Below are 27,069 nucleotides of genomic sequence, written 5' to 3' on the forward strand. Positions count from 1 at the left end.
CCTGACAAGGAGCAGAAGGAGAAGAATGTGGACTGTCATCGCTCAATTTACTCGTTCAAGTCACTCCTCAGCCTCAGCAGCAGTGAGGGTTCATTCCGAAGACCCCGAATTGCGATTGGCTTGGCGAATGATCCGTCCCAGCAGAGCCAGGTGAGGATACTTGCCAAGCCGAGAGGTGTGACAGCTGGGTGCGAATGCAACACGTCTCGGTTACGTGTACGCGTGCGCGTGCGCGTGCATAGGGGACATACTTAGAAGTGATGGGTTGTATGGTTGTCGAGAAAGATATGCACGAAACGTATCATCTGGGGTGTTTTGGAAGTGGTGGATAGTTTGTTTGGAGTGTCGAAGACAGAAATTGGAAAAGGGGCAGGGGTATCTATGAAAAGACTGCTGTTGGTTATGGTTTGGCCCCGAACTTCTTCAGGGACCTGTCTAGACAACCATCCCCTTCGTGCATACTAGTCATTCGTGCCCTCGGAAGCATCCACTGACTTCTGCGCGATGGGATTGTTGTCCGTCAATCATGTCATGTTGTCCTCAGTCGGGACGTCGTCCTGCGATGCCTCACGATTAAGCGAATTTCCGGTGAATGATCTCAGGATCTTCGTGCCACTCGTCCGCGCTCACCCACATCTGGTGGTCCTCGTTAGCCACAGCTCCAACGAAATTCAAATGCGGGATGCAATTTACCTTGCGGAATGTGCTCAAACCAGCGAGGATACCTCCGCCAATCCAGGTCGTGTATTTCCGCTCAGCAGGAGCAGAGATCCGGATCTTCATGTCCTCCACAGCCAAGCGTTTGATCTCCCGCATCAACCGATCAGGGAAGTTCTTGCATAATGTCGAGCCTCCAGAGAGGACAATGTTGAGGTACAAGGACTTGCGCAGGTCGAGATCCGTCCGGGTGATCGCATCTTGGACAATCTGATGCACTCCCGGATACTCCAAACCGATGAGTTCCGGGTCGAAGAGGATCTCCGGCGCGCGGTAGCGTTCTTGCCCGATCTATGCGTAGCTATTAGAGAAAAAACATGCCCCGCCCACTCATCACAAACTCGTACCTTGATCTTGTGCCCGTCCGGCAAAGCATAGTCCACCGACTTGGTCTCCGACTTGTGATAATTGTTCATCCAGTCCTTCTCCTCCCGCTTGGGGTCCAACGACACGTAGCACACCTTCTCCTTGATCATGCGCACCACCTCCTTCTCCGCGCTGGTATGCAGCACATGGCCGTTCTTGCGGAGCAGCAGCTGCAGCTGCTCCGTCACATCCCGTCCGGCCACATCGATCCGCCGGATGCTGTTGGGGATGGCGAAGCCCTCGAACACCGGCACCGCGTGGGACACTCCATCCCCTGAATCGAGGACCACGCCCGTCGTCCGGCCGGACGCGTATAGCGACAGGACAGCCTGGATGGAGGTGTACAGCGCGGGGACGTTGAAGGTCTCGAACATGATCTGGGCGGCGGCATCGCGGTTCTTGCGCGGGTTGAGCGGCGGCTCCGTCAAGAGCACGGGGTGTTCCTCCGGCAGCGTCTTCAGTTCGTTCTCGTACACATAGTGCCAGATCTTCTCCATGTCATCCCAGTCCGTGACGATGCCGTGCTCCAGGGGGTACCGGATCTTGAGCAGGCCGCGCAGTTCCTGAGCGCGGGAGCCGATGAAGACGTCGCCCTCCAGGCCACCGGCCATCACCCGCGGGTGTTTGGGCCGACCGACGAACGAGGGGAAGAAGCACGAGGGGATCTCCTCCCCCGCGAAACCGGCGCGGATGGTTCCGCTGCCATTGTCAATGACTATCGGGGCGTTATGAAGGGTGGCTTCTGCCATTGTGGGGAGGAAGCTGGAAAGGGGAAACGGAGCGCTGGTTGAGGTTCGGAGCGGGTGTTTTGGGCCGTCGATTGTTTATATGCAGTGGAAGGCCCCCGCGGCCGATTTTAATGGCTAGTGAGATAAAAGAATCGGTCGGAATACGTTTGATTTTGTGAGATATAGTGTTCCAAGGACATAGATGGTAGAAGAACAATGCGTGGGAGGGAGAAAGAGCAAGGAGAAGAAAAGGACAAGAAAGTCGGTGCTGGTTCTTTTTGCGCGTTTCGGGGAAGGGGAAAGAAAGTACGGAGTACTCATAAGTCCAATCAGTCGGTTTAGTTGGATCTGCCCGCGCGGAGAAGCTTGGGCCACTCCACCACCAATCCTCGACTTCCTCCTACTAGGTATCCTTTTTCCATACTACGTACCTCGGGTTCAAATTTGAGAGGATGAATAAATGATGAACGTGTTCATCATTAGCGGAGCGAAATAACAAGTCCTCAACTATGGATGCTAATGCGCCATTGGTGATTGCAACCGTCCAAAGCCATCTCATTCCTCTTCTATACTAAAGCACCCACGCCCCGTAACGCCATGGCAATTCGTTCCTCAACAACAGTTCATTTGCGATGAGGAGTAAGAGATACTGGGCTGTGAAAAACAATCAATCCAAGAAACCCAATTCGTCAGACATGACCTGATCCAGGCTCGGCGGAGGGATTTCCTGGGCCTTGGAGACCGGCGGCCACTTGGCCATCTGAACTCGCAGGCGTTCAGCCCTATCGACTGCTATCGCAACATCCCTAATCGGAGTTCAATTCGACGTCCACCACGCAAGAAAGCAGAGACTGAAGAACTTACTGATAGTGACTCGCAATGAGATAACCCTGCTCCTGGAGGATATCGGCCAGCTCCTGCTGGTGGTTGTCTTTGAGGGTCGGATTCGGGACCACCGCAAGAGGCACGCCCAGTCTCAATGCATCCATAATGCTGCCAGAGCCTAGGATTCATGGCGGTCAGCTCGCGCATTGTGAAGTCCATCGGCAAGGCTGCAACCATACCGGCATGACTGATAATCAACCCACCAACTCGGCCTTCCGAGGGCCGTGCCTTGGCAAGACGCATTTCATTGTCCAGTCCGTCGGGGTTGAAGTCAAATCCGTCGATCAGCAGACCGTGCTGGCCCTCACTACCCGGGGGAAATTGGCGCAGGAATTCATCGAAGAGGGTGTTGCCGTCTTTGCCGTACTGGACCAGCAGGTTGGTGTAACCGTGTGCACGCAGCTCACGTAGAAAGGTTTGCTCCAGAACCGACTGAATGAGGAGGTTGAAAGAAGCGGTAGCTCCCACAGTCACGAAGCAGAACTTCAGGGGCTGGTCTTGCATCGCCATGGTAGACGTACTCAGCATGATTTGTATATGGTAGGATAGGTGGATCGATGCAACGGAAGTGGGAACCAGGAAGTTGATGATCAGCGATTATCAGCACTGTGACTAGGCACCAGCCAGCTAGACAAAGTCATGCATGCCTGATTTAGGCTTGATGTGAATGGAATTGACCAACAGTCAGTTAGTTAATAGTGGTAACTCATGACATATCTTTGCAAGTGTCAGTTAATTATGTTTGTTACGTACTCATAGAAAATGATGAGATGCGAAGCGGACTTACTACTTACTCGCATAGAGTCAAGAATGTCCGGCAGTTTGGATGGCGGTGAAAGGGCCGCCTTCCCCAAAGGGGATAGTGGATTGCGGGCCCGGGAAAGAAAGAAGTTCCCAATCCAATCCCATCCAATCCCATCTCCATCAAAAAAAACATCCAACCTTGAAACCCTCTAATCCTCCGCCTACAACTCCCCCTCCATTCCATTCCCCCTCCCCTCACAATGGCCTCAGTAGCCAGGTCTCTGGGCCGCTCGGCCTTCTCCCTGGCCCGAAGAGGTCCCATCGCCAACCCCTCCTACCGCTCCTTCTCCGCCACGCCGCTCTCCTGCATGCCCGAAGACCCGGTCATCCCTGAGGTTCGCCCACGGCGCCTGGAGGATTACCCCAATCTCCCGGAGTACTCGCCCGAGAACTTGACTCCGGAGCAGCGGTCCCTGTACGATATGATGTCCCCGGAAGACCGCGCGGCCTTCGACAAGGCGAACACGAGCATGATCGCTGAATTCAACGACCCGGAAAAACGCAAGGCCCGGATGGCCCAGATCGACCAGAGAATCGCCGCGATTGACAAGCAAGTACAGCCCTGGCGCTTTGCGGAAGCAGCATACACGCACGGATTCTGGTCGGAGGAGGAGCCCGACGAGTTCGGTCTGGTGCAGGATATGGACGACGAATTCAACGACGACGACATGACGACCATGGCCTATGCCGAGCTGGAAGAACACCGTGAGATCAGAGAATACGCGCGGATCGCCGCCTGGGATATGCCGTCATTGAGCAGTATGACTTAACTCTTCTTCCCTTTTGTCTTTCGTTGACTCCTGGGAGGAGGCGGGGGGGGGGGCTGCCATTCTTCTACTTCAACTTTGATCCCCCACCTCCCAGCTTGAGAAACGAAGCACCCCCCACAAGAAAAAGCGCTAACCCCAGATCCCCCTTCGCAGAACTCGCCAAACCCTTCACCCTGCCCCCCGAAACCCACATCCTCCGCTTCCGGTACACGACCTACATGGGCGAAGAGCACCCGGCCCAGCACAAGGTCGTGGTCGAGCTGGCCTCCAAGGATCTGACCCCCAAGCACCTGACCGAGGCCCAGCGCCAGACCTTCCTCAAGCTGGTCGGCGTGCGCTACAACCCGGACACCGACATCGTGCGCATGTCGTGCGAGAAGTTCCAGCACCGCGCCCAGAACAAGCGCTACCTGGGCGACCTGATCCAGTCCCTGCTCAAGGAGGCCAAGGAAGGCGACAGCTTCGCCGACGTCCCGCTCGACCTCCGCCACCACAAGCCCAAGACCCGTCTCCGCTTCCCCGACGAGTGGGCCATCACCCCCGAGCGCCGCCGCGAGCTCGACGCCAGGCGCGCCGCCCAGAAGGCCCGCAAGCAGCTGGAGCAACTCCCCGACACCGTCGTCGACGGGAACCAGATCATCTCCGAGGCCATCAAGTCCCTGCCCGCGCTGACCTCCGCCATGCCCAGGCTCTCGGGCAAGGAGGACCAGAAGGGCGCGAAGGTCGGTGTGAGGGTCGGTGCTAGACCTCCGCAGCGTAGAATGCGCTGAGGAGGAGGTGGTGATAGTGGCGGTGGTGGACGTGCTCAGGGAATCAATCCCCCCGGCGTACACATAAGATTCTGATGATTAATGCGCGCACGCGCGCCTGCGGGTGTGAGGATCAGGAATCATTTGCGGGGTGTATATGTGTGTATGATGTGTCTTGTCATGGAGCTCTTTTCTTCTTCTGGTTTCCTTTCTTTCTTCCGGTCCTGTCTTCTTGTCTTAATTTCCCGGAACTTCTCTGTAAGCTCAGATCAAAACAGGGTGGCGCAATTTGCTCTTTTCTGCACGGTTGTACTAGATTCATCATATCAATGTATTATACTTCATTCCATCTTCACAGATATAGCACAGGAGGGTTCATTCAAACTCCACAGGTATGGCACAGAGAGCGGGGCTTGGTTGTGTTTCCGTCGAGCGACCTCGCGAATTACAAGAGTACAAAGGTGTGTGTGCTTACGGCATCTCCAAAGAGTTATTATGTTCGAGATCTTCCATGAGTGATGTGCATCTGCAAAGCTCAAGGGCTGTTTCATTGCATCAGGGCATGCCTGTGCTCCATATTTCACATGTTCGAAATCCATCGCCTCCGCCCAACTCCCATCCAAATATAGACATGACCTCTGCTATATTACATTTCGCACACGAGACCGTGTCTTCTCCGAACAAGAGAGGGGGGTAGAGGCAACGAAAATGAAAACTGGAAAAGAGGAAACTTGGAAATCAGAAAATGAGAAAAACAAAGCCAACATAGTATTGACAGCATACATATGATGTGCGAACGGCGCCGGGATAGAAGCACTGTGTGTGTTCAGATACAAGTTTCGCCTTCAAGGCTAGATTAGTAGTAGTAGTAGTAGGCGAACAGAACCTCCATTTTCTCTCATTCCAACGTCAACGTCAAGTCAAGTGGGGGAGTCCTCCGTTCCTTTTGAGACAGAAAAGGTATATTTATTTCGCAAAGGAGATCCCGTGTAGCATATCATAGTAATTCGCATCGTAGCACCTGGAAAAGCCGCAAAGTCGCATATTTATGTGTGATGGGGGAACAACAAACAGCTGGTTTCCGATCAAGTAGAAGAAAGCCTCAGACCATAGACGTGTGGGCACCTTCCGGTCTCACCTAGTAGAGTCTCTATTTACTTCTCCTCTTCCATGGACAATCCGCCGAAAAATTCATCTTCGGAAGATCCGACAGAGCGCTGGCGATAAATCTTCTGACCAATGGTCCCGGAATTGGGCTTGTGGCTCTTGCCTTTGACGCGATTGCGACGCTTTCCAGGGCTGGACTCCGACGACGCAGTACTGGAGTGTGTAGAAGGGGAGGCATCTCGAGTAGGCGGCTCGGATGCGGCACATCCATGCATGAGACTCGGGTTAGCATGCGTCTGGAGAGATCCGAAAGTCCCAAATGTGACCTTCGAGGCAGGCGATGCACAATTTGACGGAAGAGTGGCCTGGCTAGAATAGCTCGCCCCAGCGACTCGCTCCTCCATTTCAGAGTTTGGATCATCCGATGGGAATTGTGATCGAGGCTGATACAAACGACGGGACCTATGGGTCTTCTTGGAACGTCCCTGAGGTACAGCATCCCGTAAGATACTTGAACCCTGGCACGGATTCATACCAAGAGAGGCAGGTAGGAAAGGTGGGATACGGCCAAAACTTCCACGCGAATCTCTGCAAGTGCCTTCAAAAGGATCGGTAACAACGTTCTTGTAAGCAGTACTCTCATGCGGGCGTGAATAGTCACAAGCAGGCGAGTTGTTTCCGTTGGCAGGCCTCAAGGATGAATATTCCTTGAATTCCGGGAGCGGATCAAAAGACAGAAGATCGAGCTTCCTAAGAGCCACACTCTTGGAACTGGGAGTGTGCTTTTGCTCTATCCTCTGAGTCTTAGAAGCTTTCGCTGCGTCCGTAGCCGGCAAAGCGAGTCGCGAGGCACCAGGAAATCCCAATGAAGATTGCTGGATGGAGAGCTGGTTTGCAGCAAATTCCTGTTCAGGCTCCTTTTTTATCTCAGGCGCGTCAAGCACTTCATTCATACCCATGCGCGGGTGATAGGGAAGCGATCTGCTGTAGGAACCAGCATCGGGTGCAGGGAGTGTATGGCTTAGGGGGGTACGAGGATGTCCATGCCCATTGGGAAGTAGGCTGGGAATATTGAACTTATCGCGGTACCAGCGAGGGATGTCGCGCAGACCAAGCTTCTCTAGCATGGACAAATCGTGAGGCATTTCATGCTTATAGAGGCATCCTATGGCGAGTGTTAGATTTATGCTGACCAAATGTAACATGAGCCCCTCACCTTGTTGCTGATAGTCGCATTCGCCATGACGGATCCAATAGGAGCAGTACTCTTTCTTCGAGTTGTAGTGGGGGCTCTGCAAGAGGGTTAATCAAACTCGTTACCTTGGAACTCGGCTTCTTTCCAGTGCATCGCATGTAGAGTAACACGTACCTGTCTAGCAATACCGTTTCCTTGGGGATTCACATTGCTGCTTGGGACCAGCCAGCCGCTGGACGAGGAAGGTGTCGCAAACCAGTTCTGAGATACACCATGTTGCAGTAGCGTACTGATAGCAACTCTCTGGCTAACAGGTATATTTTCATCGGAAGCAAGATTCATAAGCGTCGCCTGCACGTCATTGTCGCGGGAACGATGTCCAGGTGCGGTACCGGGCGACGCGCGAGTTGTGTGTGGGAGAGCGCCCTCGAGGACATAGAATTGCAATCTAGAGCTCACAGTACCCAGACTAGTCATGCCTTGAGTTTCGCTTGGCGAGAGGGTACGGGGAGCACCGCGGATTGAGATATGTGAGGGCAGCTCGTCGACAGCAACCAGGGGAGTGAGGGTGCCATTTGGGCGAGTACAGAAAAACTGAGGGCGAATCGGCGAAGACATGGCTGCTTGGCAGCGCCAACTTGCAACTCAGTCTTCGGCAGGGATAGACGGATGAGAAGCTGAGCGTCAGGAAGCGATATAACCTATGCTAGAAGATGAAGTATATCGCCATGAGAGATGGGAAAGGAAAGAGTGTAAGGATGAATGGTGGAGAGCTAGAAGTAGAGGGATGGAAGTAAAGAGAACACAACCACAGCGAAGAGATTAAGAAAGAAAAGAAGAGAGCAGAGGATCCAAAGAAATAAACAGAAAGGAAGACCGTGTTAAAGATCGGTGAATCACTGGCCAGCAAAAAATGAGTTAACATTCACTGAGACAGGCGTTGGTAACAGGGGTTGATAACACCACACAGAGAACGATACACCATTCACTCCAGGAACAAGAGCAACCTAGGCGTGTGAGCTTGCAGAGATTGGTGTCATCCACTAACAGCCCTGCAGAAACAGTCACGCAAAAAAGAAGCGACAGGAACAGGAGTATAAAAAGCCAGTCTGAGAACACATCTAATGTTCGCCGCCCAGAGAATCCAATGCAAATCAAAAGATTCTCAACCGGCCGAATATTGGCAAAAGACCAGAAAAAAGAAAAAGAAATACCAGCGCGAAGATTCCGCAGAGGATAAGAGCAGTCGCAGGGTCCAGATCCAGCCATGACTAAATGCCGTCAGTGTTTGTCCGATGATGCTCGCCAGTACAACCGTCCCGGATGGCTGCAGCCTCCTCGCTGGTCGCATGTTATGGGGGGTTTGGTCCGCTCTTGTGGAAAAGGTGCAATTGCTGTCTCTTCGATAAATTCAGCCTCTGGGTGATATCTCGTACCGGACTGATTCCCTCCATCCTCATACCTCTTGACTTAAACCATGCTTTCTCTCTGCATCAATTGAATCCGGAACGAATTCAATGGTCAATGGTCAAGGATCAATGTTGATACACAGGCATTCTTTGCTTGCCCGTGCTGTCCCTGACAGAGTGTCACCTAATAGGAGCGACCCATACTTCGTTTCCAGTCCTGAGATTGACACAATGTGTCTGATAAGCCTCGATGCGGTCTGCTGGCAACGTGGAGGGAGTAAGTAACGATTATATCGGCGGGTGACGTTGGTGACACGAACGATCCAACGAATGAGCAAATCAGCATTATCCACAAACGGTATTGCGAAAAATCTCTGCAAATGCGCAGTACGCGATGCGCGGAAAAAGGAGGAGGATGCAACAAACGGAATGAAGTCTACTTCGAGTTCCGTCCTGAATTTGATATCCACAAACGAGATGCAGTCAGCGGGATGTTCTGGTTTGAACCAACCGGAGCCAAACAGGAAGGAACATGTGACCCCCGATTTGTCTGCCTCAGGTCCATTCCAGTTGCTTTCTCTAAACAAAATGTAATTACATAGCTTTTTCATGCAACTCCTGCCAATGCTATGATATCACGAACTCCGAGACCCCGGAGGCAACTAACGCTGAATCAATCCCTATGGAAAGAGAACAAAATCACAAAACCACCACCGCCATGTGCTGCTTCCTGCTGCTTCCTGCTGCATCCTGACCCTCTCGATGAACTGTTAAATTTACACCCCGTTGGTAGGATGGTGTTGAGATGCATGAGTAGATGAAGGGAAAGAATGTCCGGGATTCATCAATGCTTGACCAGCTGGCCCCATGCGATTTTCAGTAGTGAGGTTAACGACGGGGGAGCTGGTTGCAACAGGGGTGGAGGCAGGAAGACTCGCACCGCCTGCTGCAGCCTTACTGGCCTCTTTTCTCTTGCGCAGTGCAAGGTTGCCACGAATACCAGTCAGATACTTTTTCGCTAGGAGAACGAGCTCCCTGTCCTCAGTACTATGCTTTATAGCATCCAGCATCCTGGCGACTTGTGCGTCAGACTTCAGATGAGGACATGTGCGCGAATAACCATAGTGGGCAAGACCACAGAGGGGACAATGCTCAACACCAGCCAACCTCAAGCGACAGGAACCAACTGGGTGAGCCTGCTTGCATGCAATACAAGTGGGTTGCTGAGTTTGGTTAGGTTCCGCACTGCCATCCATGGCGAGCGGCAAGTTGATGGGAGCAATTCTTTCGAATTCTCGAGCTGTGGCTTGCATTAGCGAAATGCGAATAACCCCAATTGAAGGAGAATCGGGCACTTACTTTTAGTCTTTTTGGGGATGATGGCCAGTTCATCACGGTCTAGCTCAGGGGCCAAGTCAGACTCGGAGTCAACGGCGTCTTCGACCTGGTACTCTCCGTCGCTGTCTGCTAGTCGCATTATATGATCATCGACGGGGGACGATTCCCTGGCAGTTTTGCCGTAATCAACATTGGTACGCTTCCTCTTTCCACGACCAAATGTCTCCGCTTTTCGCCTGGCTTCCTCGGCTGCAGCTTGTTCTCGCTCGCGCAGAATGTTGTCCCAGATGTCAGCATTGGGTACAGTCTGCTCAGTCTGCTCAGTCATCTCCTGGAGGCGATCCTCCAGATTCTGGTTATCGTTTGCCCACACCCGAGCAAAGCTGAATTGGGACTCCGGGTCACCTTCAACGGGCGCCTTAGCTTGTTCGGCTTGACTGCGATCAAGGAGCTTATCGACAGACTCAGAGTCATATCGTACATCGCCAGAGTCATCGTCATCAAACAAGGCTTGAGCTCCATGACGGAGCACAGACTCAAGATCTTGCCCGTCATCTTCTTCCGCCACCATGCGGTCAATAAGAACGTGGTCTAGGACCATCTTCTTCTTGCCTATTTGCATGATCTTCTCTTCGGCACTGCTCCGGGTCATAAGCTGGAAGACAAGAACCTTGTTCGTTTGCCCTATCCGATGAGCACGCGACAACGCCTGCATGTCTTGATGGGGGTTGAAATCCGGGTCCATAATGATCACAGTATCTGCAGTAGCCAGGTTGATCCCCACTCCACCAGACCGAGTCGAGAGAAGAAAGGCGAAGTAGGGCGAATCTTGTGCGTTGTAATCGTCGATCGTCTTCTGCTTCTCGAGCGAAGTCATTCTACCATCGAGGCGAAGATGTGGTAAACCCATTCCGTCGAGGAAATCCTCGATTATGTCGAGGTTTTCGAGGAACTGACTAAAAATGAGGACCCTATGGCCACGATCCTTGAGTTTCGGGAGCATCAATTCCAACAATTGAAGTTTACCAGCTGCATCCACCAAGTGCCGATGAGATTTCATCCTATCAGCAGTTCTCTCCTCGATGGCTCTGCTATAGACGAATGGATGACACAGACATTTGCGCAATTGCATGAGAATATTGTTCAGGTTATGTCTTTCGGCCTGCTTCAAAGCCTTTGCCCCATTGCGCTGAAAGATAGCCTTGATCAATTGAGGGTTTTTGGCAAGGATAGATTTGTATAGTTTCTTCTGTACCACAGACATCGAGACCGGAACAATAATCTGGGCAACTGGGGGAAGAAACGTGAGCACTTGCGCTTTTGTCCGTCGCAGGAAAAAAGGCCGTAGCATTTCATGCAGCTTTGTAATATTCTCCTGTGAAAGCGTGCCGTACTCTTGTTCGAGGTCAAAGGCCTTCTTTGACGGGTCGCAAAACTGAAGCAAGTTGAATAGTTCTCGGATGTTATTCTGGAGCGGAGTTCCGGTCAAAAGCAACTTGAACGGAAATCTGATTTGCGACAGTGCTTCATAAAGCTGGCTCTTGTCATTCTTGAGCCGTTGGCCTTCGTCAACAATCAAGCCGGCCCAGGGAATCTTTGCCAGGAATCTGCGGGATGCATCATCAACCATCGTCTCATACGAAGTCACGACGACGTGGCACCGGAGAGTAGGATCGTCATCAGCATACATCTCATACTCTTTGGCAAGATTGCGAGAAAATGCAGACCCGTAGTATGTCACCACCCGCATTGAAGGAACCCATGACTTGATTTCCTTGCGCCAGTTGGGACAGGTGGAATTAGGCACCACCACTAGGAAAGGCCAGCATCTATGGTACTGAATCAGGGTAGCCATGAAGCCAATGACTTGTATTGTCTTTCCAAGACCCATCTCGTCGGCAAGAATAGCGTTTTGCTGTTTGAACCACATGTAGTAGAGCCAATTGACACCATCATGTTGGTAGTCCATCATCTCACCACCCGTCATAATGGTGGGCTGATGGTCTTTGACCAGATCAATTTGGAAGTTCTTCTTTCTCTTCTTGGCCAGATGTCTCCTTAAAGTTTCTTGGTTCGGCTGACGGACATATTCCCGTTTGACCCAGTCCGCAAAAGCAGCTTTGAAGTCCTCCCATCTCTCTGCATCACTCCGATCAGGAGGCGTATCCCAGACTACATCCTCATACGGAAGGCCTTTGAATTTGACATATACCTGAGACACATTGTCAATTCGCTCCAGGTCTGTTTCATAGGACCGCTGCTTGCTTTCTCCAGGCGGCGATGAGCTAGAATAACGGACGTCGAAGATGATATCGATGCGCAAGTAGTCCTCCGGGACAGCTTCTTCAATAGTCCTTTGCGGTGCGAGGTTCCTCTTAAGAAAGGCCCGACGCATGATATGGTTCACAAAGCCCCAGACCCAACTTCCAGGCATCCAGGTCGCGTTGCCGTAGGACTGATTCTTCCATTTGATAAGATACTCCCGCTCCGCTTCTTTCGCGGTTTTCGCCTTTGGATCGACTGGTCGCCAGGCAACTATAGCACCGACTTCTCCCGGTACTGAAGCACAGTCCTGGCAATGCCACGTAAGATGAGCGACGTCAGATAGATGCTCGAAGTGGAAGGCTCTATGACAAGTAGTGCAACGGAATAGTAGATTAGCCACATTATTGACCCGCGACATATCGATGAAAGTTATAGGATCCTTCCCACCGTTCTGCTGCCGAGACTGTTGCTCCTGCTTCGGCGTTAGACGATCCCGCAGTGGCCTTGACATGTTCCCTTCGCGATTGCAGATAGCACAATAGCCCTGATGAGGAACAATTGGGTCTTTCGAATGAGCGACTCCCAGGCAATTGCGGCATTGAAGGACAAACAAGTCTTCGGTGACTTTAGTAACAAGATGGTCTCGGGCAGCCCGAGGACCCAAGCATGAATGGTGGAAACTGCTGGTACATCCCTGGCAGAATACGAGAGGCCCTTTCGCATAATCATCTCCAATGACATGGCAACTCTTGCACGCGCCGCGATGTCTTTCTCGGAAAGGATCATTTTCCGGCATCTTCTGAAACTTTTCTTTGGCACCGAAGTACTTTTCATGATGTTTCGGTGTGCCCTCATTCTCGGAAATTTCGTCCTCATTCCGTTCACGCAGATTCTTCCGTAAAACCTTTCGAGTCCTTGTCGACTGACGCGTGCCTACTGGGGTACTACGGCGGCTGTCTTCTTCGTCCGATAGCAGGATCTCCGAGCGCGACTTACTCTTTCGAGCTCGTAACATGCGACGCCCCCTTGTTCTTGTACCAGATGATGCGATAATATTTTCACTGGAAGAATAACTTCCTCGTCGTGGGTGACCTATCTCTTCATCGCTACTCAAATCTCCGAAGAATGCTGTGAACCCAGTATTTCTAGCCCGGGTGGATCGCTGAATACTTCTCCTGGTCCGCTTTCTTGCGTCGGACAAGTCCGAGTCTTCTTCCGATGTTTCGTGGAATTGAGATGAGGCTGATTCATTGGGGCCGTATTGGAAGAAATTCGATAGGGCTTGCCGTCCATTTTTGAGAGTTTCAAGCTGCTCGGATGAGGCCTGAGAGATCGGACGGTTAGTTACACGATACGCGGGCAAAAAGGTTGCAAGTGCAACATACCTTTTGGATCTCGCCACTTTTCAGCCTAACACGATACAGAAGCCCGCCCTCTGTCTCAGAAACCTCCTCACTGATGATGTAGAGAGCTTCAAAGTGTCCAGGTAGGAAGTCGCAGTCCTCGATAACACTGCTGGGGGCAAGTGGAACCTCAACGACAGGCCGCGGTAGCTGAAGCTCTGAAGGACTTTCTTGGATCAAATCGCGTTCTGGTGAATCTTGCTGAGGTGGGAAATCATCTTCAGATGCCTTGATCTCTGGCATTCCAGACTCTTTCAAGGCTCTTCCATCTTGAGGCGCTTCCGAAGTGCGAGCAGCAGGGCCGCTCTTGAACTTGGCAAGAAGCTCCCCAACAAGGCCGCCTTCGCTATCAGAGTTGTCCGACATATGCTGGTTTGGTCTTTGGTTCTGAATTCCCGTTCCGTCAAGGATATGATATTTCAGGATTGAAGCATGAGCTGACAATGGCAACGGAAGTCCTATGTGGGCCTGTATAATCGGAAGAAGAGAGGTAGGTCGTGGTATTCGTTGAAATCAAATATTGAAGATGAGTTGACACCGGGGTAAGGTGACGCTGAGGTTGAAGGCTCTAGAAAGCGAGTCGAGACGGTTGACTTTTGTGCACAAAGAAAGAAAGAGAAATGTGCCGCTTCATCGTCGAGAAACTGTATAGCAGCTGCGTCTCTTCCTGAGACGGTGATATTAATTAATTCATGCGGACGCGTTCTATCGACGCGATTTGGAAAGGAATAAAGATAATGCGCCTATCTTATCAGGGACTTGGTTTTGGTCACGGTAAGTGGCGGGCGGTGAGTTTGATTGCTTTCTGCGGTACGGAGTAAACGGCTGGGACTCTCTCCTGTGGGGCTCTATCTACTGCTGCTCGTCTTGGATGATGATCAGTTTTAAGTGAATGATAAATAAGGGAAGAAGACTGCAGGGGATTGAAGAATCCACACTGACCCCCGCCTTGATCCACATGCCACAGACTCGAGGTGGGAAGTATGGAAAAGTAACATTATAGACTACAGTGGCATCTATTTGCCAACGCCCAACCCAGCATATATGAAACATGATGAACCAACAAATCCCACCCCCATCCACTGTCAAGACTTCCCAAACAGTCTACAGAAAAGTCATAAAAACCTTAGTCATTTGAGACCGAGACCGCGCACAAGCTAAGAGACATCACTTCTTCCGGCTCTTCGATTTCGAGGCGGCGTTGGACGAAACACTAGCAGCTCGCGACGTGGAGGCTGAGTTTGCTTTGCTGCCACCCTTGACAGCCTTCACCTGCTTGTTCTGCGAGGGGCGTCAGTAAGAACTATGCAGAAGCTATCAATAAGAGGTTATGACTTACAACTGCACCACCCTTGGTTTTCTTCTTTGCAGGGGCCTCTTCTTCATTCTCAACCTCCTCTTCGTCCCGATCACGGCCGCGACCTTTGCCACCTTCACCATTCGCCTTTCCATCTTCAGTAGTCTCGAACTCCTTAGCGACAGTATTCAATAGTGTGGTGCACCGACGCCCGATTTCAACAGGTGTCCGGCTGAGAAAGAACCAGTCGAAGCGGAAGAGGGGAGACTCGCGAATCTCGTCGCGGATTTTCTCATAAAGACCTTCGCCATCAACCCCATACTTGTCCAGCATGACCAGCAAGAATCGATCTTCTTCTTCCGTGTAGACCTTCTTATTAGTAGTCGACACCGTGTAGTTGATTTTGAGCTGCTGAAGGGGCACGCGGTACATCTCCATCTTCTTGCGCAACATCTTGCGCTGATGGTTCATCTTGCGAAGCTTTTCCTCCCCTTGATCGATGACGCGAAGATACTTAGGATAGTCTTGGATTTCGGTGTATCGTTCCCAGAATACTTGAGCGTACTCCTCGATTTCGTCCGGCTCCTTGCTATCCACCTCGGTGGCGATGCCGGCATAATCAGTGCGACCGAATTTAGCTGAGCCATTGACAAACTGCTGGAAATCACGGCGGTTCCAGGTAGAGAAGCCCTCTTCGGACATCTTTGCCTTTTGTGCCTGCTCCTCTTCCGTCAACGGCACGGCGTTGTCTATCTCTTGTTGCTCCAGATCACGCTCGGCTTCACGCTCACTGAGCTCTTCATCAGGACCGTCCGCTAGAGGAACCTTATAGCCAATCTCTTTGTGGAAGTACGCCGTTTCCTTCTCCTGAAGCTCTTGAAGCCCCGGGGGGAAGAATTGCCAATCATGGACGGCGATTTGCTTGGGTGCGCGCGGAACCTTCGGTTTAGGATCAGCTGTTCTGCCACCGGTGGCCAAAGCCTGACGATAGTACTTGTCGATAGAGTAGAACTGCTCCTTTCGCTCGCGCTTGGCTGGGTTGATCCAGTTAATTCCAATGTCTTTCTTGCGATCGGCGAAATCTTGACCATTCCACTCGTATGCACTTTCCGAACTAAACTTCTGGAGGTCATCGATTCCAAGCTTTTCGTACTTCTTGTTGAGCTCCGCGGTTCTTTCTTCACCCTTGCGCAGGATAGCATCGATGTCATCTTCCGACAATTTGTTCTCCGTAGACAAAGACCCCGTTGCGCCTTTCTGGGTGAAGACGTTGGCAGCTCCATGCTGAATCATGCCAAGGAGCTCGTCTTTCGATGCAGCATTCTTGGTTTGCTGCTGGGCACGCCCTTGTTGAATGACGAGTTGATCCAACCGCAATTTCTGCGCAGCACGCTCTAGAACCTTTTCCTCAATGGCATTTTCTGTAATGAATCGGAATACAACAACCTGCTTGGTCTGACCGATACGATGAGCACGATCCATGGCCTGCAGATCCGCCTGGGGATTCCAATCACTGTCGTACAGAACCACAATGTCGGCGGTCGTCAGGTTGATTCCCAATCCACCTGCTCTGGTTGTAAGAAGGAAGATGAATTTGTCAGAGTCAGGCTTGTTGTACTCATCGATGGCGGCAATTCGATCCTCATGAGCGGTCGTACCGTCAATGCGGCAATACTTGTACTCTCGGAACACGCAGTAATCTTCCAGAATGTCGAGAACACGACTCATCTGGGAGAAAATGAGCACGCGACTGCCCTGCTTCTTCATGCGCGCCAGAACCTTATCAAGGATTACCATCTTTCCCGCATTGTCCACAAGATGCTCATCCGTTGTGTATGGAGGACCTGGCTCAGCGCCTTCGAAAAGGTATGGATGATTGCAACACTTGCGCAATTGCATGACAATATTTAGCAAACGGGTCTTCGATTCGCGCTTGCCGGCAGCACCATTGACCGCGTCGATGTCCTTCTCTAAGATTTTCTGGTACCATTTGACTTGCATCTCTGACATGGGTACGTATAGGTTAATTTCCTTCTTAGGAAGCAGGCTCTTCTCCACGTCGTTCTTGACACGGCGCAGCAGGAAAGGCCGCAAAACGCGGTGAAGTTGTTGCACCACAGTGTCCTGGTCAGCATCCTGACTGGAGAACCATTGATCAAAAGCCTCCGAATCACCAAAGACATCCGGTAGCAAGAAGTTCAAGAGAGCCCAGAGTTCGTGCAGGTTGTTCTGCAGAGGAGTACCAGTGATCAACAGACGATTCCTTGAATGGAAGACACGAATGATCTGTGCCAGTGATGACTCTTCGTTCTTGATACGATGAGCCTCATCGATGATGATGTACTCCCAAGCAAACTTCTTCAAGTGACTCTTCTCGCGCAGAACCATTTCATAACTGGTGATACAAACGTCGAAGTTCTCATCCAGAAGGCGCTCGTTGATCAAGCGATGCCGCTCTTCCTTGTCACCCTGCAATACCAGGACATTCACCTCAGGAGTCCACTTTTCAAACTCTCGCCTCCAATTGTCAAGTGTTGATTTCGGGACTGCGACAAGGTGTGGTCCAGTGATTCCGCAAACGTGTCGGAGGTAGCCAAGGAAAGAAATAGTCTGCAACGTTTTGCCCAAACCCATCTCATCCGCCAGAATACCAGAGATACCGTTTTCATGGAGGGAAACAAGCCAGTTCAGGCCGGCAATCTGATAGTCGCGCATCTCTCCCTTGATGAAGGGCGGGGATTCCCGGAAAACGGTGCCCGTTTCGCCGCCACTCCTTTCGTCTTTGAGAAGCTCGGCATCTTCTTCTTGTTCTGTTCTGCGGCGTCTGTCGGCACTCGCACCACCAGAGCGAGCCGATCCCTTTTTCTTAGCTTTTGCTTCCTCCTCTTCATTTTGCCGGTCGATCTCCGCCATGATCTCTTTAATTCGCGGGTTGGGATTTGTTTCGATGAAATGACGGAATAGATCGGTGAGGCCGAGGAGGTAGCGAAAACGACGGATGGAATCATCTTCCTACAGTAACACACAATGAGTGGCCGCTAGCGCATGGATATGTAGCATATCCACCTACCATTGACTCGTCCAAGCGACCGTGCTTTTTACCCAGGATACTTTTTCTCATGTGAAAAGCTTCGGATCGTCGTCTGCGCCCATCCAGAGGCGGTGCGTCGCCTGCAACACTGCTCGCCGTGGTGTTGGGGTTCGTATCAGTATCCTATTGCGCGCCCGTTAGCCCATCTATGCGTGATAGCAGTGATCAACATCGGAGCATTAGTACCGTGTAGTCGGGAGTGTCCTAAAAGTTCGAAAACGCCCTGATGGTTAGCGAAAGCATCCTTAGAGGATAAATGACATGATTTAACAGGTATTATTCATGGCATGAATGCGCGCGCTTACCGTCATTTGCGCGTCTGGTCTATCAACTGGCACCGACGTGATGGGCTCTGCAGTTGCATCTGACATTGGGGTGTCTGCCTGTGACGGCGGGTCGGAAGTCGGAATGTGTGAAGGAGCCATGACTTTCCAAAGCGCACCTTGCGCAGGCAAGTTCAACTATATCGGGAGAAACGCGATTTGATAGTATACAATCGGACCAGTATGGAGCGAGTGAGAAAGACTGATGAGAGAAGATTGACACTCCTCTGAGTGTGATATGATTGAGGACAAGCCTGGTCACACGATTCTCTTCGAGATGGAGGACAAAGGTAGGGTGAAAAACAATAGTAGTGACGGAGGATGATCAAAGGACGAACCTTGGAAAGAAGTACCGCCTCGCAGTCGCGCCGGGATGGCGAATGGAAATTCGCCGGCGAAGCGCGGCCCCTTGACGCGCTGATTGGCCGGGGAGACGCGCAAGCTTAAGGTGAGTAATAAATGAGTCAGCAGGGGAGGAAAAGAGGGGAAAACTCGGGACTCGGGAGGAGGAGGAGGTCCCTCCGTAGCCCGTACTGCAGGGCACGCTGGCAGTAACTTACTGTACACTCAGGATAAGGCGCTTGCCCAGAAGAGCAGAGCGGAAAACAAGTTTCCCCGCTGTGGGTCACGTTACCCGGTCAGAAGCAAAGAAGGATCAGCTGCGCCAACATTCTCCCGATCGAATCATCCTTGAGTCAACATCGTGTGTCTACTTCACTCTCCCACTCCCTTTCTTTCCCCCTTATCTACATCGTCCTCACTTGTACTGTCACCCTTTGTGAACCATATCTCTGGAATATCTTGATATTGCCCGCGCCTCCTGACCCTTTCGAGTAATTGTCCGCTCCCCTGTTGGCAGCCAACGCACGGTTCCAAGTCACCCCTCCTAGTGGCGGTTGTGACGACGTCGCCGTCTCTAAGACTTTGTCTCAAGTTTCCTGCAACGCTACTTCTTCTGCTGCAGTCCACTTCATTATGGACTCGATGAGATCTTTGAACACTTCGTTGCCGAAATCGACACCCCGCCCGCAGCCCCCTGAGCAGCTTCTTCAATCGTTCAAGGCGGCTGCCCTCTCAGTCACCAACCTCTACAAGAATGCCGTTTACGAACAAGCCCAGGCCAAGCAAGCAGGCTATCAAGAAGCAATTGAGGACCTATTGCACTTTCTAGATCGGGAAAACCTCGGGTTGGGTGATGGAGAGGGCTGGAAGGTTCGACAGTGGGCCACGGAACGGAGCGACGGCATCGGTGCCCATAGCGACGACGACGAGGTTGAGAAACAAACCAGAGGCACAACTTCTGCTGCAACTCGCAAGGCACAGCCCGAATCCGAATCGACACGACAAGCATCCAAGTCAGCATCTCCAGCGGTCGACGAGCCGAGCGCCCCGCCACCCCAGGCTTCATCACCCCCGTCCTCCCCACCGTCGTCCGAACCTAGCACCTTCGACAGACCTACAATCTTTACTTTCACTGCCGGACCAGCCTTCCCACCAGAGCAAGATATGGACATGCAAGCCTCGGATAGTTCAACACCCTTGTCTCAAGACGGCGCGCCCGTCAGCGTCTCAGTACTGCCTCGAAATGCCCGGCAGCAAACCCGTCATAACAACTTCTCACGACCTAACCCTCGATCATCCACTCGCGAGTCCTCCGTCGGACTTGGCTCGAAACGCAAGCTCGCAGTACCGGATTTCTTCGACTTGTCCGGCCTTGGGAATCGAGACCTGTTTGGCGGCGGCAAGCGAGGCCGCTTCACCTGAAAGAATATTGTATCGACGATTAGACGAAGTTCATATTCCTATGGTTACGCAGCGGTTATTAGTACATTGATCCATTTTTTTTTTGTTTATCCTGGTGCATTTGTGGGAGTATTGCATGCGGTCTTCAGGCCACGGTCATTTATCTTTCTTTCCGTTTTCACGCTCATCCTATCCTCACTGTGTTTCCTTTCTTCACATCCACTTTTATCCACCTCTCATTTCTCTTCCTTTTTGATTCATAATCATCCAATCTATAGAGGTTAACAGGCTTTGGCGATACCCGGCGAGGCAGCTCGTGTCAATGCTAATCGTATAAACATTTCATGCACTCATTCCCAAGTGACCCTTCTCAATCATGGAGTAGTTTCGATCATTCGAGCTAATATACACAACGCCCTGAGTAGAATACAAATCACAAACAAACTTCAAATTTGAGTATTAGTTGAAGGCCCTCCAGATGCCCATGCCGACCAGGGTTGCGGAAATAGTCGCAATGCCGAGACGTCGAGATCCCATCTTGTACTTGGTGGCGCTTTGCATAATTGTCTTCTCTTGCTTCCTCAGGTTGCTCATGCCCGTCCAGTAGCTGTAGACACCGAGGCCGATAAATGCGGCAGATCCTGTGTTCCTTGAGGCTTAACCACCGGGGCTTTCAAGCGAGTTGGGGCAGACGGAGAGAAAACTAAAACCAACCTGTAATGCGGCAGGATAGACAGTCATCGTAGGATTCTTCGGCGAGCATGCGCTTTGCATCCTTGGGCTGAACATCCCAGCGCTCAGTCTCATTCGAGGAGGAAGGCATGTTGAGCGAGGGCGGGGAGGGAAGTATGAAGTCCGGAAGAAATTGGGAATAAATAGAGGAAAATAGATAACTTGAACTGCTGTATACAAGCTCAATCCATCGAGCATGGAAATCCCCGAGACCGAGACGGGTAACTTATCAATCGGATTCATCCGATCGATAAGGCGGAGGTAGACGGCAGAACGCGGGCGATTTGGAGGCGGATGGCCTCATTTCCCTTCCCCGACCTTCACGCCCGGACGGACCATGACCGCACACTCCCATTCCTCAGCCCCGTCGAGTTAGGTCGCCATCATGAGCGGCCAAGTCGATGCGCTTTATATTTACGATGAGCACACGTCTGTTTCTCTCCACTTCTTCTCCCCCATCTACTGACGTCTGTCCTCCAGCAATCCGATCGTCGAACAGGTCTACCGCTCCCGTCCGCCCTCCGCACCAGTAATTCGCTCTCTCTTTCTCGCCCATGCGGCCCCTCGCCCCTCAGTGCTGTACTTGCCCGGTGCGGTTCCACCGGTGACCGTCTTCTCCATCGTCCAGTCGAATCTCACCTTCCTCGCAGTCTCCGAGGTTGACTCGGAAGCGCTGCTGGTGCTAGAGTTTCTACATCGAGTCGTCGATGTCCTCGAGGAGTTTGTTGGGGCGCCATTGCTCTCAACCAAGCTACAGGCCAACTACGATGTGGTCGCACAGCTACTTTACGAGATGTGCGATGGCGGCATCGTGTGCAACACCGAGCCCAATATGTTGCAGGAGGTGGTGGAAATGCCAGGATGGATGGGGAAACTCTTGGGCGGGGTTGGGTTGGCTGGGTGAGTAACTATACCTTGTCGATGACCCCGCCACTTACGCATACGGGGCAGCTCTGAGTCAATTATACTAACTTCTGTGGTCCTGTCAAAACAGTTCATCCACGCCAATCCTCGGCCAGCCCAACGCATTGAAGCAATCTTTGTCGTCCGCCGCCGCAGCACAAGGTCCCGCGATACCTTGGCGGAAATCCGGTGTTCGTCATACCTCGAACGAGATATATGTTGACATAATCGAATCCTTGTCGGTCACTATCGCCCCGTCCGGTCGTTTGCTATCAGCTTTGGCCTCCGGCACCATCGCCTTTACTGCGAAGGTCTCCGGTGTCCCAGATCTCCTTCTCTCCCTAACGGCGCCCGGCGGCCAGAAAGCCTTGGGGCAGAAGCTGGAGCTTCCTGTTTTCCACCCCTGTGTGCGATTAGCGCGATGGCGGGAACGGCCGGGGGAGCTCAGTTTTGTTCCACCGGACGGACGTTTCATTCTCGCCGGGTATGAGGTAGATCTCCTACCGCTTGACCCCAACCTCGACCAACCTCCCACCCACATGGAGAAGCTTTTCCTGCCGGCTATCGTGGATGTTTGCAAGTCTCTCGGTCCAACAGGCGCCGAGTTCGAAGTGCGCCTGATCCTGAACACCAACTTTCCGGGCTACACATCCGCCAACCGGCCCGGAGTTGGGCGCAGTGGGTCGGGGTCATCGACCCCTTCGTTCCTGGGAGGTGGCGGGAACTCCACGGCGCCTGCCTTGGAAGAGGTCGTCGTTACAGTCCCCATTCCCAAGTCAGTCCGGAATATCACAGAGATGCAAGCCAGCCGCGGAGAGGCCTTGTACTCTCCGGGGAGCGAGGTGCTCGAATGGCGAGTCCCGACCAAAGACGCCGGTACGGTTTCCGGCACCGCAACCCTGCGGTGTAGCGTGGTTGGTCATTACGATGAGGACGATGCCGAAGACGAGCTGGAAGATGCGGACGCCAACCTTCTCCAAGGCTACTATGACCCAACCACGGCATACCAGGACCCGCAAACGGGCACCACAAAACGGAAGACCAAGAAAAAGAAGAAGAAGAAGGTCGTCAAGAAATCCTCTCGCGCAGCCGCGGCGGCTGCAGCAGACGCCGAAGCATCGGCTTCTCCTGCCGCCGACCCCAACAACCTCCTGGATGCCGAACAACCCCAACCCTACCCCCCCTCCGACCCCTCCCAGCCGTCAACTCCAGCCCCTCCAGCTCCCTCACTACCATCAACACTCCTCCCCGAAGCCGAAGGCGAAACACAACATACAACCCCAGAAACGGGCGCCGAACCCGAACCCGAACCCCACAACGTCCGTCCAGAAAAGCCCCGCCACAACTCCTCCCCCAAACCCTCCAAAGACCGCCAGCCAGCCAACATATTCCACACCGCCCCCCGCAAGACCAAAACCCAACTCAATACCATCCTCATGCCCACCTCCGCCTCGGTCTCCTTCTCCGTGCGCGGCTGGCTCCCCTCCGGTCTCAAAGTCGACAGTCTCAACATCGACCCGCGGAAAAGCCGCGGGCTCGGCGAAGGCGTCAAACCATACAAGGGGGTGAAGTACCTCTGCGTGAGCCAAAAGGGCGTGGAGAGGAGGTGTTAGCGGGTCTCAGGCTTCGGGGTTTAGTGAAGACCCGGAGCCAGACATCATCCCCCTTCCTCCCTCGTCTCCCCCTGGATGCACATTACACATCACGCACCTTCAAGGCATCTCCCAACATAACCTTCTCTATATCTCAAAACATATCTAGCCTGTGACAACCATGTTACTGTATATGGTCGGGTTGCTCATCTATCCCCTCACAATCTTCTTTTTGCTTAACCCTGTCACATCTCAAGTCTTTTCCGACATCTCTTTCCAATTTCTGGCTCATAGACCATCTGCCTCAATACCTAGGTTTTATTTGTGCAACTCTACGGGTTTTTGCTTCTCTTGACGACCACCACTACTGACTATCTTGACACGAGAAGGGAGATGTGACGTGACATGCATGCAATGATGATAAATAGACATTCAAGTCCACTGAAACCAAACACGCCGGAATTTGGCCCTTATTCTTCAGTAGATGCGTGACTCATAAGAAAATGATTCATAGAGTAGACGCCTACATTCTGAACAAGACGCCGGGAATAATCATGATCATACTTCCAATTTGTCTCACCGGCTAGCTAGCCTGCTAGCTACATAGGTAGGTAACCCCCACCACCGACTTAAATGGTATATATCCCCTTCTCCCTTCAGCAAGTAACACAGCCCCCAGCCCCCCAAAATGCCGTCGGGTACAAATTATAATATACATAATCATAAACATAGGACCCCCCACCCTTTAAAAGCACAAACCAAAGCACAGACGCGCCAGATGGAAAATCCAGAGAAATTCGAATATCAGAAAAGAGTCATCCGAGAAATCAATGCACCGAACCAAGACTTATTCAGTAAATCAAACATCTAATTGTTACTTTGCCAATCATCGGAGGGATTTATTCATAGCTTGGAACCTCGGCGGTCGAGGAGCTGGAGTGCGAGGTATGCCACTGGAGATAGTATATGGTAAGTATGTATGGCTTGGTGGATTTTCTGTGTTTTCTTTTGTGGTTCAAGAGTGTCCAGAGTTGTGGATAAAGGATTAAAAATTAAACAATAGATGTCACGAGGGGGTTAAGGCAGGCATCAGATCATGTGACACCGGTTAAGAAGGGCATGCGGAAAACCACCAGGGCGAGAGGGTTAGGATCGAACATGCCAGGTCAATGTACGCAGGCCGATAGTAGCGGTTCGGTTCCGATGCAAACTCGGGAGTTTACGAGTCGACCCTTATTCTGCCGATGGAGATGCGGACAGTAAGAAGCCTGCGTGCGAACCGGGATGGTGCATGGGGCAACAAATCCAAAATGACAACACTGACAAGTGGGGAAGAAAAGTAAGGAGAATATCACTCACCCGCAGCGACAATGGTGGCACGAGTAACGCCGGACTTGACAGATCCACCGCCGAGAGTGAAGAGATAGCGGAGCCAGCCGAGTCGGAGCTTCTGTCCGTTGCGATCAAAATCCGGCGTCAGGCTACCAGCCTTTATGAAGAATTCCTGCTTCTTGCCGAAGGGTGGGTAGCGGACGGCCAGCGCGGATTCGATCCAGCCCGGGCTGGTGGTGATGGTGCGGCGGTGTACGAAGACGTCGAAGCTGGCCTTGCCACGGTAGGAGCCGCTGCCACTCTCGCCCACACCGCCGAATTCGAGAGTGGGGATGTGCAGCGCGGCGTCGTTGATGGAGACACCTCCGGAGCGGGTCTGGGAGAGAACTATTCGAAAGAGAGGTTAACTTGTGTGACTGGGTAATCACCGGGAAAGAAAGGAAGAAGATCACATACTCTTCTCGGCTTCGGCCTTGGTGCCGAATGGGTAGAGAGCCAAAGGCGTAGACTGCACGCCGTTGGCGATCTCGATCGCCTCGTCGATGCTATCGACGGGGAGAATGGTCAACAGGGGACCGAAGCTCTCCTCGGCGACCAGGGAGTCATCGACCGAGTCGATCTGAATGAGCGTGGGCTCGATGAAGCGCTCTTTCTCATCCATCGTTCCTCCAAGAAGGATCTTGCCCTTGGTGTTATCGATCATCCTCTTGATTCGCTGGAACGAAGCATCATCGATGATGCGACTGAGGTCGGGGGAGGTCTTGGCTCCATGCGGGAAGAACTCGCTGTACGCCTTCTTAAACTCATCCACCACCGCGGGCAGGATGGGTTTCTCCACGAGCATATAATTCTGCGACGTACAGATCTGTCCGGCATTTGTGACCTTCCCCCACAGCATGCGACGCGCCACCAGCTTGGGATCAGCATTCTTAGAAATGATCGCGGGGTTGCGACCGCCCAGCTCCAGCACGACGGGGGTCATATGGGGCGCAGCTGCCTTGCAGATGATTCGGCCGACATTCGCACTCCCGGTGAAGAAGATCTTATCCCACCGCTCCGCAAGGAGCGCCTGAGTCTCCGGGACTCCTCCCTGCACCACGGTGTAAGCCTCCGGATCGAGCGCCGCCTCGATGATCCGCTGGATCACCGATGCGCTGTGGGAGGACTTTTCACTAGGCTTGACCACCACTGTGCAACCGGCGGCGATAGCACCAATCACCGGACCCAGAGTCAACTGGAACGGGTAGTTGAACGGACTATAATCCTCCACAATTAGCTTATTCCGAACTTCCTCTCCCCCAGCAAACCAAGATAGTGAGCGGCAGCAGGCAAGGCTAGGCAAAGCAGGCCCACATACCCAATAACCAAAACACAGCCCAGAGGATCCTTCCGAATCTTCGGGCTCACGAACTTGAACGTGATATCGATATTCTCCGCCTTCTCATCCTTGACCCATTTCTGCAGATTGCGACACACGAAAACGATGTCGTTCAGGACCCAGTTAGTGTCGCCGAGCTCGGTCTCGAAATCCGGTCGGTTGAGGTCCCGTCGGAGCGCCTCGCGCATTTCCTCGAGATGATCTTTCACACTATTGCCAACGGGCAAGGATTAGCATTATGGCTTCCATAGTCCATACCTCTTTTGCTTCTGCTCCGGGGAAAATGAAGGGAATAAAACTCACGCCCAGTATAGCTTGCGGAGTTGGACCAGCCGGTACTCCACATCGCGGGTCTTGTGTGCATTGAAAGTCTGGCGCACCGTCGAGACACGGGACTGAATCTCCTCGATCGGAGTATTCTCGAAAGGAGGGATCTCTATTGCGCCCATTGTTGCGATTGTTGAATGGTTAAACCAAGGAAAGCTTGGGAGGAGGAGAGGAGGGACGGGGAGAGGGATGGAGGGGACGGAGGGGTAGAAAAGGCCGGCGGAGGTGAACCAAGTAGAAGTAGAAGTAGGGGGGGTAAGATGAGCGACAAAGCCAGGCAATCATCCCGGGCTTAAATTACGAGTAGGAGGAGTGAAAATGATCGTCATGGTGTGGCAGACCATGGAAGAGACCGGATGGAGGAATTGCGCCGACTAGAGAGCCCGGGACTCACCAGATCCATAGAACAGGAAAGGATGGATGGAGTGTTGATGAAAGCACATGCGGGTCCAAAACCAAGCCGGGTTCGGGGCATTTTCCCTCCAGCTCCTCCTCTCCCTCTCTTTCCTTCCACTCCATCCACTCCCCCGCTTCTGAACAGACCGCGGCTGGTCGGCAGCCCGTCTCTAATCATGTTCCCTTGTGAAATGAACACCTCGGTGGATTCTGTCAACT

The 27,069-nt window shown here is 52.4% G+C and overlaps 13 protein-coding genes across 13 annotated transcripts; 4 read left to right on the forward strand and 9 right to left on the reverse strand.

Moving 5' to 3' along the window:
- Positions 1-363: 363 nt before the first annotated feature.
- BO95DRAFT_121145 (actin-related protein ArpA) lies at positions 364-1,922 on the reverse strand. Its single transcript, XM_025580446.1, has 3 exons — positions 1,065-1,922; positions 694-1,008; positions 364-636 (listed from the first exon to the last, which is right to left on the reverse strand). Exons 1-3 carry the CDS (start codon positions 1,830-1,832, stop codon positions 574-576), a joined length of 1,146 nt encoding a protein of 381 aa, XP_025442528.1. The 5' UTR covers positions 1,833-1,922; the 3' UTR covers positions 364-573.
- A 358-nt stretch (positions 1,923-2,280) lies between these two features.
- Positions 2,281-3,460, reverse strand: alg13 (N-acetylglucosaminyldiphosphodolichol N-acetylglucosaminyltransferase catalytic subunit ALG13). The gene is made up of 3 exons (XM_025586409.1): positions 2,876-3,460; positions 2,676-2,814; positions 2,281-2,617 (listed from the first exon to the last, which is right to left on the reverse strand). The coding sequence occupies exons 1-3, from the start codon at positions 3,204-3,206 to the stop codon at positions 2,479-2,481; spliced, it is 609 nt and encodes a 202-aa protein (XP_025442529.1). The 5' UTR covers positions 3,207-3,460; the 3' UTR covers positions 2,281-2,478.
- A 171-nt stretch (positions 3,461-3,631) lies between these two features.
- On the forward strand, positions 3,632-5,337 carry BO95DRAFT_442384 (mitochondrial 37S ribosomal protein mS35). The gene is made up of 2 exons (XM_025586410.1): positions 3,632-4,259; positions 4,424-5,337. Exons 1-2 carry the CDS (start codon positions 3,701-3,703, stop codon positions 5,038-5,040), a joined length of 1,176 nt encoding a protein of 391 aa, XP_025442530.1. The 5' UTR covers positions 3,632-3,700; the 3' UTR covers positions 5,041-5,337.
- A 607-nt stretch (positions 5,338-5,944) lies between these two features.
- On the reverse strand, positions 5,945-8,311 carry BO95DRAFT_121175 (uncharacterized protein). The gene is made up of 3 exons (XM_025580447.1): positions 7,496-8,311; positions 7,343-7,418; positions 5,945-7,291 (listed from the first exon to the last, which is right to left on the reverse strand). The coding sequence occupies exons 1-3, from the start codon at positions 7,937-7,939 to the stop codon at positions 6,174-6,176; spliced, it is 1,638 nt and encodes a 545-aa protein (XP_025442531.1). The 5' UTR covers positions 7,940-8,311; the 3' UTR covers positions 5,945-6,173.
- Positions 8,090-8,720, reverse strand: BO95DRAFT_121219 (uncharacterized protein). The gene has a single exon (XM_025580449.1). The coding sequence runs from the start codon at positions 8,588-8,590 to the stop codon at positions 8,240-8,242; it is 351 nt and encodes a 116-aa protein (XP_025442532.1). The 5' UTR covers positions 8,591-8,720; the 3' UTR covers positions 8,090-8,239.
- BO95DRAFT_121182 (uncharacterized protein) lies at positions 8,720-9,469 on the reverse strand. Its single transcript, XM_025580448.1, has one exon. It carries the CDS (start codon positions 9,339-9,341, stop codon positions 8,850-8,852), a length of 492 nt encoding a protein of 163 aa, XP_025442533.1. The 5' UTR covers positions 9,342-9,469; the 3' UTR covers positions 8,720-8,849.
- Positions 9,303-14,447, reverse strand: BO95DRAFT_473250 (putative chromatin remodeling complex subunit (Chd3)). The gene is made up of 3 exons (XM_025589713.1): positions 13,719-14,447; positions 10,090-13,657; positions 9,303-10,030 (listed from the first exon to the last, which is right to left on the reverse strand). The coding sequence occupies exons 1-3, from the start codon at positions 14,100-14,102 to the stop codon at positions 9,507-9,509; spliced, it is 4,476 nt and encodes a 1,491-aa protein (XP_025442534.1). The 5' UTR covers positions 14,103-14,447; the 3' UTR covers positions 9,303-9,506.
- A 251-nt stretch (positions 14,448-14,698) lies between these two features.
- On the reverse strand, positions 14,699-18,767 carry BO95DRAFT_442387 (putative SNF2 family helicase/ATPase). The gene is made up of 5 exons (XM_025586411.1): positions 18,430-18,767; positions 18,311-18,328; positions 18,104-18,247; positions 15,076-18,045; positions 14,699-15,017 (listed from the first exon to the last, which is right to left on the reverse strand). Exons 1-5 carry the CDS (start codon positions 18,547-18,549, stop codon positions 14,904-14,906), a joined length of 3,366 nt encoding a protein of 1,121 aa, XP_025442535.1. The 5' UTR covers positions 18,550-18,767; the 3' UTR covers positions 14,699-14,903.
- Positions 18,768-19,007: 240 nt separating this feature from the next.
- On the forward strand, positions 19,008-20,565 carry BO95DRAFT_442388 (uncharacterized protein). The gene has a single exon (XM_025586412.1). It carries the CDS (start codon positions 19,423-19,425, stop codon positions 20,209-20,211), a length of 789 nt encoding a protein of 262 aa, XP_025442536.1. The 5' UTR covers positions 19,008-19,422; the 3' UTR covers positions 20,212-20,565.
- Positions 20,566-20,649: 84 nt separating this feature from the next.
- BO95DRAFT_463366 (uncharacterized protein) lies at positions 20,650-21,013 on the reverse strand (the record flags this gene model as incomplete). The annotated part of the gene is made up of 2 exons (XM_025588989.1): positions 20,650-20,831; positions 20,905-21,013. 2 exons carry the CDS (start codon positions 21,011-21,013, stop codon positions 20,650-20,652), a joined length of 291 nt encoding a protein of 96 aa, XP_025442537.1.
- Positions 21,014-21,253: 240 nt separating this feature from the next.
- Positions 21,254-23,885, forward strand: BO95DRAFT_514129 (putative AP-3 adaptor complex subunit mu). The gene is made up of 3 exons (XM_025591656.1): positions 21,254-21,351; positions 21,403-21,822; positions 21,917-23,885. Exons 1-3 carry the CDS (start codon positions 21,308-21,310, stop codon positions 23,436-23,438), a joined length of 1,986 nt encoding a protein of 661 aa, XP_025442538.1. The 5' UTR covers positions 21,254-21,307; the 3' UTR covers positions 23,439-23,885.
- Positions 23,519-23,830, forward strand: BO95DRAFT_121256 (uncharacterized protein). Its single transcript, XM_025580450.1, has one exon. The coding sequence runs from the start codon at positions 23,599-23,601 to the stop codon at positions 23,770-23,772; it is 174 nt and encodes a 57-aa protein (XP_025442539.1). The 5' UTR covers positions 23,519-23,598; the 3' UTR covers positions 23,773-23,830.
- Positions 23,886-24,617: 732 nt separating the features above from the next.
- Positions 24,618-26,851, reverse strand: BO95DRAFT_121280 (hexadecenal dehydrogenase). Its single transcript, XM_025580451.1, has 4 exons — positions 26,431-26,851; positions 26,107-26,337; positions 25,206-26,005; positions 24,618-25,136 (listed from the first exon to the last, which is right to left on the reverse strand). The coding sequence occupies exons 1-4, from the start codon at positions 26,574-26,576 to the stop codon at positions 24,769-24,771; spliced, it is 1,545 nt and encodes a 514-aa protein (XP_025442540.1). The 5' UTR covers positions 26,577-26,851; the 3' UTR covers positions 24,618-24,768.
- Between the last annotated feature and the right edge of the window lie 218 nt (positions 26,852-27,069).

Source organism: Aspergillus brunneoviolaceus, assembly GCF_003184695.1.
Source record: "Aspergillus brunneoviolaceus CBS 621.78 unplaced genomic scaffold BO95scaffold_31, whole genome shotgun sequence".
Lineage (NCBI taxonomy): Eukaryota > Fungi > Ascomycota > Eurotiomycetes > Eurotiales > Aspergillaceae > Aspergillus > Aspergillus brunneoviolaceus.

Excerpts from the sequence above, each read along its gene's own strand:
- alg13 (XM_025586409.1), bottom strand. The coding sequence starts at position 3,206 with ATGGCGATGCAAGACCAGCCCCTGAAGTTCTGCTTCGTGACTGTGGGA. Across the intron at positions 2,815-2,875 it reads GTTGATTATCAGTCATGCCG|GCTCTGGCAGCATTATGGAT; the intron begins GTATGGTTGCAG and ends CATGAATCCTAG. Across the intron at positions 2,618-2,675 it reads CTCATTGCGAGTCACTATCA|GGATGTTGCGATAGCAGTCG; the intron begins GTAAGTTCTTCA and ends AACTCCGATTAG.
- BO95DRAFT_121145 (XM_025580446.1), bottom strand. The coding sequence starts at position 1,832 with ATGGCAGAAGCCACCCTTCATAACGCCCCGATAGTCATTGACAATGGC. Across the intron at positions 1,009-1,064 it reads CGGACGGGCACAAGATCAAG|ATCGGGCAAGAACGCTACCG; the intron begins GTACGAGTTTGT and ends AGCTACGCATAG. Across the intron at positions 637-693 it reads GTTTGAGCACATTCCGCAAG|ATGTGGGTGAGCGCGGACGA; the intron begins GTAAATTGCATC and ends GAGGACCACCAG.
- BO95DRAFT_121182 (XM_025580448.1), bottom strand. The coding sequence starts at position 9,341 with ATGAAAAAGCTATGTAATTACATTTTGTTTAGAGAAAGCAACTGGAAT.
- BO95DRAFT_442384 (XM_025586410.1), top strand. The coding sequence starts at position 3,701 with ATGGCCTCAGTAGCCAGGTCTCTGGGCCGCTCGGCCTTCTCCCTGGCC. Across the intron at positions 4,260-4,423 it reads GGATATGCCGTCATTGAGCA|AACTCGCCAAACCCTTCACC; the intron begins GTATGACTTAAC and ends CCCCCTTCGCAG.
- BO95DRAFT_121219 (XM_025580449.1), bottom strand. The coding sequence starts at position 8,590 with ATGGCTGGATCTGGACCCTGCGACTGCTCTTATCCTCTGCGGAATCTT.
- BO95DRAFT_121256 (XM_025580450.1), top strand. The coding sequence starts at position 23,599 with ATGTTACTGTATATGGTCGGGTTGCTCATCTATCCCCTCACAATCTTC.
- BO95DRAFT_121175 (XM_025580447.1), bottom strand. The coding sequence starts at position 7,939 with ATGTCTTCGCCGATTCGCCCTCAGTTTTTCTGTACTCGCCCAAATGGC. Across the intron at positions 7,419-7,495 it reads GAAACGGTATTGCTAGACAG|AGCCCCCACTACAACTCGAA; the intron begins GTACGTGTTACT and ends ACCCTCTTGCAG. Across the intron at positions 7,292-7,342 it reads ATGCGACTATCAGCAACAAG|GATGCCTCTATAAGCATGAA; the intron begins GTGAGGGGCTCA and ends CACTCGCCATAG.
- BO95DRAFT_121280 (XM_025580451.1), bottom strand. The coding sequence starts at position 26,576 with ATGGGCGCAATAGAGATCCCTCCTTTCGAGAATACTCCGATCGAGGAG. Across the intron at positions 26,006-26,106 it reads GGCTGTGTTTTGGTTATTGG|TCCGTTCAACTACCCGTTCC; the intron begins GTATGTGGGCCT and ends GGAGGATTATAG. Across the intron at positions 25,137-25,205 it reads CAAGGCCGAAGCCGAGAAGA|TTCTCTCCCAGACCCGCTCC; the intron begins GTATGTGATCTT and ends TCTTTCGAATAG.
- BO95DRAFT_442387 (XM_025586411.1), bottom strand. The coding sequence starts at position 18,549 with ATGGCTCCTTCACACATTCCGACTTCCGACCCGCCGTCACAGGCAGAC. Across the intron at positions 18,046-18,103 it reads GTCGCTTGGACGAGTCAATG|GAAGATGATTCCATCCGTCG; the intron begins GTAGGTGGATAT and ends GTGTTACTGTAG. Across the intron at positions 15,018-15,075 it reads AAACCAAGGGTGGTGCAGTT|AACAAGCAGGTGAAGGCTGT; the intron begins GTAAGTCATAAC and ends CGCCCCTCGCAG.
- BO95DRAFT_442388 (XM_025586412.1), top strand. The coding sequence starts at position 19,423 with ATGGACTCGATGAGATCTTTGAACACTTCGTTGCCGAAATCGACACCC.
- BO95DRAFT_473250 (XM_025589713.1), bottom strand. The coding sequence starts at position 14,102 with ATGTCGGACAACTCTGATAGCGAAGGCGGCCTTGTTGGGGAGCTTCTT. Across the intron at positions 13,658-13,718 it reads AAAGTGGCGAGATCCAAAAG|GCCTCATCCGAGCAGCTTGA; the intron begins GTATGTTGCACT and ends CCGATCTCTCAG. Across the intron at positions 10,031-10,089 it reads CATCCCCAAAAAGACTAAAA|CTCGAGAATTCGAAAGAATT; the intron begins GTAAGTGCCCGA and ends TGCAAGCCACAG.
- BO95DRAFT_514129 (XM_025591656.1), top strand. The coding sequence starts at position 21,308 with ATGAGCGGCCAAGTCGATGCGCTTTATATTTACGATGAGCACAC. Across the intron at positions 21,352-21,402 it reads TATATTTACGATGAGCACAC|CAATCCGATCGTCGAACAGG; the intron begins GTCTGTTTCTCT and ends TCTGTCCTCCAG. Across the intron at positions 21,823-21,916 it reads GGCGGGGTTGGGTTGGCTGG|TTCATCCACGCCAATCCTCG; the intron begins GTGAGTAACTAT and ends CTGTCAAAACAG.